Genomic DNA, 15,270 nt, shown 5'->3' on the forward strand with positions numbered 1-15,270 from the left:
TGTGTATAGAATCTGTGCACACATAGGCTCAGTTGAACGAAACTAGATGCCCAGCGCAAAGATGATGTTTGTCGCGTTTACAGTTTAGTTATTTGTGTGAAGCGCGCTTTAGCATTCGCTAAAAATGAACGGGAAATTGACGCAGAAAGTTCGGCCAGCTGGTGTTGATGTAGTTGCTCTGATATAGTTACAAGCATGAATAAGACTAAGGAAAAAAAAAGAGGACAGAGCGCTAGACGTCAACTTATGTAATGGGGTTTTACGTGCCAAAAACCCGATCTGAGACACACCGTAGTGGGGGACTCCAGAAATTTGCACCCGCAGGAGTTCTTTAGCGCGCACCTAAATCTAACTTTTCGCTCCCATCGAAATGCGCCCGCCGTAGCCGGGATTCGATCCCGCGACCTCGTGATTAGCAGCCCAACACCATAGTCACTAAGCAACCATGGCGACAAGCTTCGCTCAGAAAAAGATAAGCAAAGGGGCCACCGTACGGTCAAATAAATGCGCAGATAGACGCATAAACGAATCTGTCACGTAGGAGACAGCCAAATGCGCAACGAAGCCGATAAGCGCCCATAACATGCCATTACAAAGCATTCACCAGATTCTTCATAAGGTATAACACTGATGAATGTGATGAATGCGCTGATGAATGTGTAAGCGCTCCATCACTGGCACTCACTGATAAAGAAGTGTTACACCTTGGGAAGAATCTGGTGAAGGCTTTGCAAGCCCTTGTGGGCACCCGCCGTGGTTGCTCAGTGGCTATGGTGTTGGGCTGCTGAGCATGAGGTCGCGGGATCGAATCCCGGCGGCGGCATTTAGATGGGGGCGAAATGCGAAAACACCCGTGTGCTTAGATTTAGGTGCACGTTAAAGAACCCCAGGTGGTCAAAATTTCCGGAGTCCTCCACTACGGCGTGCCTCATAATCAGAAAGTGGTTTTGGCACGTAAAACCCCAAATATTATTATTATTAAGCCCTTGTGGGCGCTTGTCGGTTTCATTGCGCATTTGGTTGTCTCCTACGCGGCACATTCGTTTATGCGTCGGTCTGCGCATTTATTTGAGCATACGGTGACCCCTTTGCATGTTTTTTCTTAATAAAGCTTGTCAATTTAAGTCTAGCGTATAACTTCTTGTTGGGCGAGTTGGTGCATATTAGCAAGCAGTTTTATGACTGCGCAAACAAACGACCACAGAGAGAGAGCACGCAAGGACAGGCACTCTGTCCTGTCGCAACTTTTTTTCCGTTAGTCTTGCTCGTGCTAGTAACTATGTCACAGCAACGGTATACTGTGACGCCGCTGTGTAGCTTTTGGCTGGAAAGGCGGCGAGAATGATAAAAATGCACTGCACCAGTTACCGCAAGACTCACAGATTCGGCAAACCTAGTTACGGTGCACCAGACAGGGTACGAGCAGCGAACCCTGACTCTCCCAGATGACATTGCGGAAAAGCATAATTCTGTAACAAGTAAAACATCATTACACAATACTTAATGACGTACTAGCAATTATAATAAATTGGCCATTACTTCGGCTCTAAAACTAACTGGATCACGTATGTTCACAACGTACTCCTGAAAAGCATTCTGGTGAATGATAGCCTGCGGCAGAACGGATGAATAAGTGAGACGGTTCTGCCAAAAATGGGTTGGGAAACTTGGATGGTTGTTTGAACGACGTGAGATGCGGCAAGGTTGTGCAAGAGTCATTGTTGAATGATCGGCACTATAGACTATCTTGTAAAATAGACAAAGGCAAAGGCAAACAATCTCCGTGATTTCAATGTAGAATACGTGTTGCTCGGCTAGTAGGTTCATACTGTACTACGGACCATAGGAACTATTGCTACTTAGCGCAAAGAGGAAAAAAATAAGGGGAGGATGGGACAAGGTGAATGACAGCGCTTGCCATCCGTATAACTAGTTATCAGCCTGATGGTCCTGTAGGTAGGGCTGTTGCATTCAATCTAAGGGTTGGTCCGCGTTTTGTAGAGGGCAGGTGAATACCGCGTTCGATGCTGACGAAGGAGCACGGCAGCCAGGAACAGCACGAATGGTAAACAGTCCGTTGCCAATGCGGCATCGTGCCCCAGAGGGGGGGGGGGGGGGGGTTCACGGGCAGCAGCTTAGATATTCTGTATGTCCTGCGCTGATTGTAGTATCGGTGTTGGTGAACGACCGCGGTTGCCATCCGAAGAACTGGTTATCACCCGGATGGTACTGTAGGTAGGGTTGTTGCATCCAGGTAGGATTGCTGGTGCGCGTTTTCTATAAGGCAGGTGAATACCGCGTCCAATGCCGACGAAGCCAGCGATGAGCGAATGAGTGAGGCAGCCTGGAACAGCACGAATGGTAAGCACTTCGTTGCCAATGCGGCATCGTGCCCCAGGGGGGGCGTTCACGGGCAGCAGCTTAGATATTCTGTATGTCCTGCGCTGATAGTAGTATCGGTGTTGGTGAACGACCGCGGTTGCCATCCGAAGAACTGGTTATCACCCGGATGGTACTGTAGGTAGGGTTGTTGCATCCAGGTAGGGTTGTTGGTGCGCGTTTTCTAGAAGGCAGGTGAATACCGCGTCCAATGCCGACGAAGCCAGCGATGAGCGAATGCTTGGGGCAGCCTGGAACAGCACGAGTGGTAAGCACTTCGTTGCCAATGCGGCATCGTGCCCCAGGGGGGGGGGGGGGCGTTCACGGGCAGCAGCTTAGATATTCTGTATGTCCTGCGCTGATAGTAGTATCGCTGCTGGTGAATGACCGCGGTTGCCATCCGCAGAACTGGTTATCACCCGGATGGTACTGTAGGTAGGGTCGTTGCACCCAGGTAGGGTTGTTGGTGCGCGTTTTCTATAAGTCAGGTGAATACCGCGTCCAATGCGGACGAAGCCAGCGATGAGTGAATGAGTGAGGCAGCCTGGAACAGCACGAATAGTAAGCACTTCGTTGCCAATGCGGCATCGTGCCCCAGGGGGGGCGTTCATGGGCAGCAGCTTAGATATTCTGTATGTCCTGCGCTGATAGTATCGCTGCTGGTGAATGACCGCGGTTGCCATCCGAAGAACTGGTTATCACCCGGATGGTACTGTAGGCAGGGTTGTTGCATCCAGGTAGGGTTGTTGGTGCGCGTTTTCTTGAAGGCAGGTGAATACCGCGTCCAATGCCGACGAAGGCAGCGATGAGCGAATGCGTGGGGCAGCCTGGAACAGCACGAATGGTAAGCGCTCCGTTGGCAATGCAGCGTCGAGCGCTCATCCTCCGTATGCAGCTTGATAAAAGGTGAATAGATCAGAACGCGTGCATTCACGCACACAAAAGTATGAATTCGGCGTTTACATGCCTGGCGAACTCATCCTTGTGTATATACGATGCCTTGCAGTTTTTACTTACACATTTAACGAAATATGTGAGGCATAAGTGTACCAGGTGATTTATAGTGGGAACTCGTGAATTGAAGCATTCTGTCGCAGATCACGCAATTCATAACACCAGCCGGAATATTTAAACAGACTGACATTACTTACATGACAAATATCATTGTGGTGTTAGCTAATTAACAAAGTTTTTCCGGTTGATTCTCTGGTCGTAGTGGTGGTGGTGATGTTGATAATGGCGGGGTCAGCCTGGCAGACCTGGCCGGCAATTAGTCTGAGCGTCTCTTTCTGCACCAAATATGCTACCATGTATCAATGAGTCGTCTCTCGCGGAGAAATGTGAGACGAAAGCGTGGCACTTCCTAGCGTACTATCTGCGTTTCTTCCTAGAAGTGCAACTGTCCGGCATGTTCGTGAGGAAATCCTCTTCTTTCCATGCTGCCCAGAACTCTCCTCCTTTGACGACATGAGCGCTTGCAGGACCGGATGAAATGTTCTATATCGCCCACTTCTTTGCACTCGCTGCAAGATGGAGAAGCAGCACCGCTGACTTTGAACATCTACGCCGCAGTATGTAGGCCAGTCCTGGTTTTACTCGGTATAATATTTTGTAATTAGTGCATAACATTAAGGAAAGTGATCCAATTGCTGAGTTGAAACACAACTAATGAAGTCATAAATTCAGCAAAAATCCTATGCTGAGCGCCAGTTTCAAGTAACATATACGTGAGGAAATTCTGCTGGCGAAATGTATGAATGTTTCTCATTATGCAGTGCTGACTTTCAGGAAGCATTTACGAGCAGTTTGTTGGCCTGCTGGTCAGGTTCCCTGAAACTCCCATTATTTATGTTGGCGATTCCTCCTCTAATTCCCTCATCACCCACCTTTTATAATGGGCGAATTCTAGCTCTTGTTCTACTTGTTTAATCAATAACTCATCTTCCTTTACCCGTTTTTTTAGGGCCATACACGCTTCAAAACACCAAGTTGGAACCGTGATCTGTTAGCTTCCTTCATTCAGCCGCACACTTTTCCTAGAGCCTGCTTTTCTTTTCTCCCATCGGCACCTTATCACATCGAAAGGGCATCGCTAATGACGGAATGCAGTTAAAGATTCTCAATTTAAAGAAAAAAGAAGAAACGGTAATAAATGGTATGGGATCACGCGTGCTCCGCGCCCCATCCTCTTCGCAGCCTTTGGCATTCGCGAACTGAATGCCTGTTCTCCAGCGTTTCGGTATCGTGACCCGATATTTCCTTTTTTTATGACCCCCTCTGTGACGCTGGCTTTTGTACGGGCGCCAATGCGACCTGGTCTATCTTTTTTTTTCTGTCGTCGCTACAGCCGCTCGCAGTAGAGAGCTTGCGTGGTGCTCTCCACGACTGCGGAGATGAACTCGTTCTGAAGCCGCAGATAGCACGGCGCGCAATGGTGTCGCCTTTGCCGTGGTTGTCGCTGGCACTGATGGCTTCGTCGATGACTGCCGCGCGGGTCACACCGCAAGAGATAGTCACGGATGCAGCCTTTTGCAAATGATGCTGGCTGCTGCGATTCTTTGGTATTGCATTGCTTCGTGTTGCGTGGCGACAGATAAAGACGGCCTCCGCTGCGGAGCGAATGTCGGCGGCGTACGTGGCATAATGCTACCGAGGATACCTCTACTCGAAAGGCGGGACACGTGATATACTGGAGGCGCGACTGTGTGCAAAAAGCAGCTGATATTTAGCGTCACGAGAAATTACGCTTCACTGAGTGGAGGCCACGGCGTTCGCCCTTCGCGGACCAGCGTGTTTCCGGTCGTGATGTTCAAGTCTCGAATCCATTACGGCGGTTGCAACGCAGCAATAAAGGATATTTCCTGTCGCTGTTGGCGTTATATTGAACTCATTTCGTGAGAATCAGGGGCCCTATACCTTAAAAATATTCCGATCTGTTTTTGTTCCAATCTCCTGACGTCAAATTTACGTAACCGCCGACGCAAGCATCGGGCGGTGACCCACAGCGTTGTTTGAACCGGCGAATCAAGCTTTATCCTCGTTTATAGGTGGTCACTTCTGTTCGCTTTCAAAGCGAATAGCAATGCTTACCTTGAAAGGTTTTCTTATCCTATTGACTGACAAGAAGCGAGAAGCACACTGAAGTGGAGAGGGTTTGTGGCCGAGCTAGCGCAGTCAAACTAGGGGCCCTATAACGTAAAACTATTCCAATATGTTTCTATTCCAATCTCCTGACGTCAAATTTGCGTCACCACCGACGCAAGCACCGAGCGGTCACCCGCGGGATTGTCTGAACACACCAATCAAACGCTCTCCTCGTTCATAGGAGGTCACTTTTGTTTGCTTGAAAAACGAATAACATTGCCTACATTGAGCGGCTTGTCGTATCTAATTGGCTGACAAGAGGCGAGGAGAACGCTCAAGTGGAGAGGGATTTGATGGGGCCGAGCCTGTGCACTGAAAATTGATAACCGGATGAAGAAGGTGGTGTCGGCGTCTGCGATTCGTCGGCTTTCCCTTACTTAGCTTGCGATGGCTGGTCGAAAATAGCGGCGGCATGCAACGGAAGCTTAAGAATGACGCTAAAACGGACCCTCGGCAAAGAAGAGTTGGCCGAATGAGGTCGTAAACGTGCCGAAAGTGCTTGAAAGCGTTACAGGTCCGCACAAGAAGTTTTATTACACGCAAATACACCCATGCTCTCCAGCAGGTGCGAGTAGCCAGCGCCTGAGCGATCGGCGGCAGCCATCTTTTATTCCTTTCGGAATGGGGCAGCCTGCGGCTGTTCAGATGAAAATTCAGTTTTGTTCGGCATATTAATGCATCTTTATTGCGTACACGTCACTTTGACGCGGTGAGTTTTCGCGGTTTTGTGACGTCGCGTGACAGGCAGGTGAAGTGGGTGCAGCCCGTAAACTTTTTACCAATAGCCGGAAGCTAATGGCGAAGAGGCGTCGAATCAGAAATAACTGTTTTTATTTTTTCTGTCAAATCATGCATAATCAGTGTGTACACATCATATCAGATGGGAAGGTATCGCGGTTTTCCTGACGTCGCGTGACAGACAGGTGAAGTGGGCGTGGTCGAAAAATGTTTTTGACCAATCGTGGAGGGCTGACAGCAGAATTGGAATAGAAAAGTTTGGAATAGTTTTACGTTATAGCGCCCCAGAATACCGGATGAAGAGCGTGATGCCGGCATCTGTGATTGGCCCGCTTTCGCTTGCTTAGTTCGCTGTGGCTGGTGGGAAATCGCTGCGGCATTGTGCAACGGAATGTTAACGATACCTCTAGAAAAGAAAAGGCAGAGCGATGTATACGTGTCAAAAGACCTCGCCAACGTTATACTGCCACGTAAAATGTTTTATTATACACAAATGAATAGGTTCTCACCGGCACCTCCGAGTAGCATGTTCCAGAGCGATCGGAGTGCAGACGTCTCTTTTTCCTTTCGAATTGAACGGTCCAGTCTCCGGCTATTTCCGAAAAAAAAAATACGTTTTTGTTCGGTGCATGTTTAATGCTTAAAGATCACTTTGGCGAGGTGAGTTCTCGCGGTTTGGTGACGTCGCGTCCAAGTTGGCGCTGCCAGAAACGTTTGACAGATAGTGGTGGCATTACGGCGAAAAAGGCCTGGCATCGGAAATAAGTTTTCGTTCGGTCGGTCTAATCATGCATACTCAGTGTCTACGGGTCATACCATATGAGGAGTTTTTGCGGTTTTCTTGACGTCGCGGGACCGACAGGCGAAGGGGAAGGGGGGGGGGCGTGGGTTGTAGCCCGAAATATTTTTTTATCTGTCGTGGAGGGCTGGTTCCATAATTGGAATAGAAACAGTTTGTAATTGCTTCACGCTGTAGCACCCCAGGCTGATGTCATCTTAAGCTGTAAACGTGTCGGTACGGTTAGTTAGAAGCACAAAAATTAAATTGCTCAAAGCCATAAGAATATGTTACCAGCGACGACGGCATCGGGCAATCAGCCGGTTGGGCCATAAAGTTAATTTCTCTATCTCTTCTTCGGGCACTGATTACGATTATTGTAACGAGTTTTCTGTGTTTAACTGTAGATACTACATCCAAACTTTACAAAGCAAAAAAAAAAACACCTGTTTTTCTTTTCGCAGTTCAAGAGCAAAACAGCTGTATGCATAAAGTATACTGGAGTGGTGAGGAATTTTCGGGTATATATGACGCCGTAGTGCAGCTTTCCTTCTGCGTTTAGATAATGCAGGAAGGCATTCACTCTTTCGGAGTTCGCTGAAGCTGACCGGATCCGCTTCCTTGAGAGCAAGGATTTATCAATAACAGTGAGGGACTGCATGCAGCAAATAAGAAAAAGAGTAAGGGGCAAATTGCTGCAAAACAAAAATATGCGTATTGTGGGAATCGACGTAATCAAGCGAATCTTTCTGTCCTGTTTGATTTGATTGATGATAATTAGCGGCGATGTTGACGACGAAAATTTAATTTCTGCATCTTTTAGTGCAATACGAGAGTGGTGAGTTGATGGTAAATGTTACCGTGCGTGTACCACTGATGTTTGTCTGCGTAGTAGACAGAATACACAGCGAGGAATGTTCGCTTGAGGCGTTGTTGTTGGCCATCGCATCGTGGCAAAAGTGTTAAAAGTTTACTTGAATTATGGAACTCTACGCGCCAAAACCACAATCGGTTTATGAGGCACGCTGTATTGGCTGACTACGGATTAATTTTGACTGCTGGGGTTCGCTAACGAGTTCCTAAACTTAAGTAGACGAGCGTTTTTGTATTTCGCCAGAGTCGAAATATGGCATGCAATGCCATAGCTACGAAGCTACCATGGCGTGCGCAGAAGTGCTGCATTGAAGCACGACGCCTAGACACTACGGTGCTTTAATGCGGCTATGAGTCTGCACGCCGTGAGCCCGTTGTCTGCTTGACAAATTTGCATGGGGTTTATTTTCAGAAATAGCAGAAATATACCGTACCTTCAACTTAAATATATCGAGTTTTCCGCAACCTCTGTGGTGTCTAGCAGTAGCTGGAGTACCTAGGGGGGGGGCGCGCACATCGAGCACTCTAGTAGTAGCGTTTCCTTGCCTTCTCACGCCGCCTTTTCCCTCTCCCGCCCTCCTCCCATGTAAGCGAGTGGCCAGCGAAGAGGCTGTTGTTATTGACTCGTTTTGTGGCTGCATTGGTTCATCCCATTATCTGCCTCCTCTCCCCCCTCCTTCATACTATTCTATATACTTGCTCTCTGGACGGTTGCACGTTAGTATAAAAGTACGTGCTGCAGCTTCTGCGAAGCTTTTCCAGAGGGTCACGGATAAGTACAGCCGTCAAGAGGCTGTTGCGGTGACGTCCAGGGAGCTGCAGAGGGTATTGTGCATATTTGACGCGGTGCAAAGGTCCAAACGAGTCTCTCGCGTCGCCTTTCCTCTCTGCCACGCTCCTGCAATCTATATATACGCTCTGAACCACCCCCGACGCCACGTGCAAGAAAACAGCGGCAGCGGTGGCGGCAACTGGAAAGTCGAAAGAAGAGGCAAAGAAAGCGTCGTTTTAAACGTGTGTTCGTAGCGCTGCACTGCTTGGGTTTCCTCAGACTGCTGGACGCCGCTGCAGTCGAGAACCTTCCCACTGATTGACAAGAATCGGGAACATGACGCCAACGCTATGTGAAGGATTATTATTTCAAATCTTGACATTTCGGCCCTCACACACGGTCGCCTTGCTTGCAATCAAGTAAACATCAAGTACACGTGTCATTATTGTGAACAAGGCACCCATGGGGACAGAAACGTCAATTTTTTTAAGGCGAAGCTTCTTTGCCTCTTCCTTCGACTTTCCCACTGCTGCTTCTGCTGCTGTTGCTGTCTGGCCCACCACGTCAGGGGGTGGTTCAGAGCGTGTGTGCACATGTCAGGAGCGCGGTAGGGAGGAAAGATGATGCGAGAAACTCGTTCGGACCTTTGCACCACGTCGAACTGCACAATGCCCCCTGAAGCACCTTTGGAGTCGCCACATTAGCCTGTTGGCAACTGTAATTATTTGCGATCCCCCGCAAAAGCACTACATAAATTGCAGCGCTTACTTTTCTACTAGCGAGCAAGTCCAGAGCGAAGCTAGATAGAATCGCGGAGAGGAGGGGGAGAGGAAGCAGACAATGGGTAGAACCGACCAGTCACGAAACCAGTGAACAGCCTTGCCTCTCTTTGCTCGCACTTCCCATACGGGGGTGGGGGGAAGCGGGGGATATAGGGAAAAGGTGAGGACACGACAGCTGTTGCTGGCAAACGGGATAAATTTAATTTCAAAGCACGGCACGCTACGTTTCTGCTACTTCTGAAAAATAAATGCCATGTAAATTTGTCAAGCAGACAACTTTCGCAGGGCGCGCAGAAGCAGAACCGCATTTAAGCGCACCGCCGGTTCTAGGAGATACCCCGGAAGTTGTCACACGTCAAATCAACACTTCTGTGCCGCCGCTGTAGCTTTCCGGCTCTTGTATTGCTCCAGGTCGCGGGTTTGATCCCGACCACGGCACTGGCATTTCGACAGGGGTGAAATAATAAATGCTTCCGCACTTAGATTTAAGGGCACGTTAAAGTACACCACGGTGTCAAAAATTAATGCGGAGTGCGCCACTACGGCGTACCTGATTATCCGATTGTGGTTTTGGCACGTAGGGCGCCATAATTCAATTAATGTTTCATACTTCTGCGACGATGTGATGTGGCATGCGAGACGATGAATATGCCCAACCTTATTAGAGGTTATGGAGTATGGTACACCACAACGCCTCAAGCAAACAACTCCCCATTTGCGTTGTGTGTGCTACGCAGACAAACAGCAGTAGTGCACGCAAGGTAACGTTTAACATCAGCTCACCACTCTCGTGTTGGGCTAAATGTTGAAGAAATCAAACATTCGCCGTCGATATCATGACTAATTATCGTCAATGGAAGCAAACAACACAGAAAGCTTAGCTTACATCGATTCCTACGGTGCGTGGGTTCCGCATATTTTTCCTTCTTTCTCCGTCATGGTCAGTGTTGTTGGCTGAATATCGTGCTTTAAATCGAACATAGCTAACTGACTCCTCCTATCTTTTCTTGGAAGAAAAGATAGGGGATTTCTTTCCCCCAAGAGCACTTACCATTCTGCATACGTCCCGGGCTGCACAGCTCATTCATGACCTGACGCGTGCCGTGTACCACATCGTTGTAGAGGATCTGCTTGAGTCTGTCCGAGCAGCGGGACATGTGCTCGTCGACGCAGCGGTGGCCCGCCTTCCACTTGCTGTGTCCCGCGAGGTCCCGTTGCAAGCGTGGCAAAAGGGGTTGAAAAAGGCCCAATGCAATGCGCACTTGTTCAGGCAAGCAGGGACGAACCACTTCGGGCATACTCATTCTAGGCACGCTATTTATTATCACTGTCAATTCAAGGCCGAGCAAGCATGTATAGATCGAGTAAGCGCGTGTCATGCGCATTCAGGTTCGCCTGCATTGCTGATAATGGTTTGACGTAGGCTCTTTCATGTAGATTAGGAATCGCACCGTGTTGGGAACCTGCCTGCGTGATGATTCCATATTTCAGCTTGTAGAAATTACGTGTAAAGCTTATCTAGTTAGATTAGCTATGTTCGCGCTTTAGCTATTGCTTGCACTATTTCTGTCTATACTCACATACATAACATCCAGCACAGTTAGTGTACACAACCGATATGCGGTAACATAAATCTGGTCGTGTGTTGAATGGCGGTGCTTTTGTCATATGTAAGAGGCATGCGGCACAAAAAGAAATGAAGAGGACTATGTGCGCGAATTGGTCCGAACGGCACGAGGCCTCGAGGCCCGTGACCCGAGCTGTGATCGGGAGAGAAGCGGCGCTGAGCTGGCATTATCAACGTGGCTCTGGCCCAAGAAGGTTGGAGCGTCAGCATCGCACAGGCGACAGGAGCCATGGAGGTTCGGTCAAGCCCGTGACGCTGGCGATTCAGGGTGTGGCCATGGACGTCGGCGACGTTCGAGCGAGACTCCTTGGACCTGATGCAGCCTCTCACGGCTGTGCCGGGCACTCCAGGAATCGTCCCCCTTCAGAGGCAGACCCGCACGTACGATAGTCCCCGGGGCGTCTCGTCGGCACTCGAATAAGTAGCGGCGGAACCCGGCGTTAGGCCTAACCGGGGAGGCCGGAGTGCCACGTCACCGACAGAGTTGGGGACACCGACATCCCAGACGTACGAGCTGGCCGGCCGATACCAAGGCAGCAAAGCTTGCGGAGTCGGCGGGAGCACCGATTATGACCAAGAGCTGACGCGCATCGGACTTGGAGATACGTGAGGCGATAGAACTTTGTAAGAGCATCCCTTTTTGTTAGCGCGCAGCCATAGGCTAGGCTTGCCGGACTTTCACGTGGAACGCGCTAAGGACTGACGTGGCCGGCAATAAGGACATGTTTAGTCACTGTTAAGTACGTGGCTTCGGTGCTGATGGCTCTTCATGGTGTTTTAGTTATGAGTTTTGCTTTGAGTTTTTGAGTATGGATAAATTAAAATCTGTATCCTGTGCTTCCCTGCCTCTCCCGACTCCACCTCTCCTAACATCAGCACGGCCTCGAGATTAGTGAAACGCGACTCACCAAGGTGTTCGCGACAAAGATTGGTCCCCTTTTCAGGAGGTTTTTAAAAAAACTGCCTTCTGTCGGTCTTCATGATGGCGAATTTCACTCTCCCGCTGTGACTTGGGTGCTTTTTCTTGCGTCGTCGTTTGTTGCTACAATTTCTTGCGACACCTGGCAAGAAATTGTTCACCCATGACTTTGACGCGAACCCCTTCATACGTTTTGTCCTCGGACAGCTCTATCCATCTCTCAAAATAATTTTTTAGACGACGCGCGAACTGCTTGCCTGTTTCAGAATTTTCAGGCTTACGTGGCCTAAACTTCTTTCACAACCCTTCTGCGGTCAACCTGAAGTAGTCTATTGACTCCCCTGCTGGCATACGCCCAAAAGACGCTCAGAGCCCCGCCCACTAAATAGAGGCTTAAAGCGTTAGCCCAGTCGCTCCTCTCCCAGCCTTGCCCGATTGCTATCCTTTCAAACCGATGCAAATACGCATACAGGTCATCCCTCCGCTCATCGAAAGGTGCCATCAATTTCCTAGGGCAAATCTGCCTTGGCCTGGAAGAACGTGAGCCGGATGACGCCGATCCGGGCGTACTCGTGCCTTCACGAGAGCCCACGTTCATCTCTGTTAGCTTTATCTTCAGCTCCAAAATTTCTTTTTCTCTTTTGTGCTCTTCGCACGTTCGTTCGTGTTGTTTTTCTTTTTCTTGTTGAGCACACTCGAATAACTTCATCGCCTCGTCCTTTGAAAGGTTTAAATCTTTAGCTATCGCCGCCAGGCGTTTCCACTCCATCTCTAAACTAGCAAGATTTGTGACAGGGCCGAAATAGAATCTTAAAAATATCTTTGGACGTATCCTATCCTGGGACGTATGCTGGTACAGATTCTATCGTGGGACGTATCCTGGTACGGATTCAATCCTGGCAGGCTCGCCAATTTTTGACGCGAACACTTTGATGTGTCGCGTGTCACTGATCTCGGGGCCGTGCGGATGTTAGGAAAGATGGAGTCGGGAGACGCAGGGCAGCACAGGAAACAGATTTTAATTTACCCATACTCAAAAACTCAAAGCAAAACTAATAACTAAAGCACCATGAAGAGCCATCAGCCCCTAAGCCACGTACTTAAGTGACTAAACATGTCCTTATTGCCGGCCACGTCATTCCTTAGCGCGTTCCACGTGAAAGTACGGCAAGCCTAGCCTATGGCTGCGCGCTAACGAAAAGGGATGCTCTTACAAAATTCTATCGCCTCACGTATCTATCTATCTATCGTATCTATCTTACAAATTCTATCGCCCAAGTCCGATGCGCGTCAGCTCTTGGTCCTAATCGGTGCTCCCGCCGACTACGCAAGCTTTGCTGCCTTGGTATCGGCCGGCCAGCTCGTACGCCTCGGATGACGGTGTCCCGAACTCTGTCGGTGACGTCGTGCTCCGGCCCCCCTGGCTAGGCTTAACGCCGGGTTCCGCCGCTACTTATTCGAGTGCCGACGAGACGCCCCGGGGACTATCGTACGTGCTGGTCTGCCTCTGAAGGGAGCTCCTTCCTGGAGTGCCCGGCATCGCCGTGAGAGGCTGCAGCAGGTCCAAGGAGCCTCGCTCGAACGTCGCCGAGGCCGACGGCCACAGCCTGAATGGCCAGCGTCACGGGCTTGACCGAACCGCCATGGCTCCCGTCGCCTGTGCGATGCTGACGCTCCAACCTTCTTGGGCCAGAGCCACGTTAATAATGCCAGCGCAGCGCCGCTTCTCTCCCGATCAAAGCTCGGGTCACGCGCCTCGGAGGCTCGTGCTGTTCAGAGCGATCTGCGCCCATCGTCCTCTTCTTTTCTTTCTGTGCCGCATTTGCCTCTTACATCAGACAGCTTTATAAACGCATCCTACACAATAAAAGCTCTACGAAAGAAAAGTCAAAAGATGTGTGCAGTTATGGCTATAGTAACATGTTAAACTGCAACCCTTCCTTATTTATAGAAGCATAGGTTCCAAACTAGTAGTGCGCAACTAAATGTCTAAGGATCTAAATTTTTATGGAGGGTAAAGTAGTTGTTTTTAAGAGTTCGCGATGCTCAGCTGTATCAAACTATTTTGTTAAACCGTCGTGCATTTGCAAGTGCGTACAACGATGTCGTTCCAACAAAAACGTAGCTTTGACCACTCGTTTAGAATCGCATGTTACTTTATGCCTGCTTCTCGCCGTACAAACAGACTGAACCACAGCCGAATTGCCATCGTCTCAAAAATAGTATAAAAGCCTATTACATTGTCCCTGTGCCGTGAAGTGTTAGAGACGACAGCAAATAAGGGCTGGGTGAATCGATGCCAAAAGGCACGATGAGTCCGTGTCTAATCGCCATCATCTGAGCGTAAGTGGCTACGCTTTTCTCTTTCCTTCTTTATTCTTTTTCGGGTGGGAGGGAGTTTGCTAAGAAAACACCAAGTTTCAAATTAGATTCTGCACATGTCTGTATGGATAACCTGTTGACCGTTTTTCTTTAGCGAAATATTATTCATTTTTTTCATTATCGAAGCTTCCATACGGCTCTTATGCCAAGATTGGTGCTAAGAACTGCAAAATAAGCCCAGTCAGTAGTGCCTGCTGCGCAATAAATAATGGCCGCTCAAGTTCTCGCACTTCAGTCATGGCGCATGCTTGTACAGACCTGCAGAGAATGTCCAGCTCGTGCCTGGTGGAGGCGAGTGCAAGCTCGTCCGACTCGGTGATGCTGCTGAGCTTCCGCATGCAAGCGTCGAACTCGGCCATGCTGCAGCTCACATTTGACGACCCCTGCGGTGTGGAGGCCGGCGGCAACCGACCACCACCAGCTGCAAGTGGCATTTGATTAACGATGCTTAGACGGCGTGCTTCGCACTGCACACAGCTTATTATTTATTTATCTATCTATCTATCTATCTATCTATCTATCTATCTATCTATCTATCTATCTATCTATCTATCTATCTATCTATCTATCTGTCTGTCTGTCTGTCTGTCTGTCTGTCTGTCTGTCTGTCTGTCTGTCTGTCTGTCTGTCTGTCTGTCTGTCTGTCTGTCTGTCTGTCTGTCTGTCTGTCTGTCTGTCTGTCTGTCTGTCTGTCTGTCTGTCTGTCTGTCTGTCTGTCTGTCTGTCTGTCTGTCTGTCTGTCTGTCTGTCTGTCTGTCTGTCTGTCTGTCTGTCTGTCTGTCTGTCTGTCTGTCTGTCTGTCTGTCTGTCTGTCTGTCTGTCTGTCTGTCTGTCTGTCTGTCTGTCTGTCTGTCTGTCTGTCTGTCTGTCTGTCTG

General features: G+C 49.2%; 1 protein-coding gene across 1 annotated transcript in view; it reads right to left on the bottom strand.

The window, feature by feature from the left end:
* LOC142573885 (uncharacterized) overlaps positions 1–14,828 on the bottom strand; it is a 64,629-nt gene extending 49,801 nt beyond the window's left edge. Inside the window, exons 1-2 of the mRNA XM_075683099.1 lie at positions 14,653–14,828; positions 10,518–10,660 (exon numbers count right to left, since the gene is read on the bottom strand). Coding sequence (XP_075539214.1) covers positions 10,518–10,660; positions 14,653–14,828 — 319 coding nt within the window. The remainder of the gene's footprint in view (positions 1–10,517; positions 10,661–14,652) is intronic.
* Between the last annotated feature and the right edge of the window lie 442 nt (positions 14,829–15,270).

This window comes from Dermacentor variabilis, chromosome 3 (assembly GCF_050947875.1).
Source record: "Dermacentor variabilis isolate Ectoservices chromosome 3, ASM5094787v1, whole genome shotgun sequence".
Taxonomy (NCBI): Eukaryota; Metazoa; Arthropoda; class Arachnida; order Ixodida; family Ixodidae; genus Dermacentor; species Dermacentor variabilis.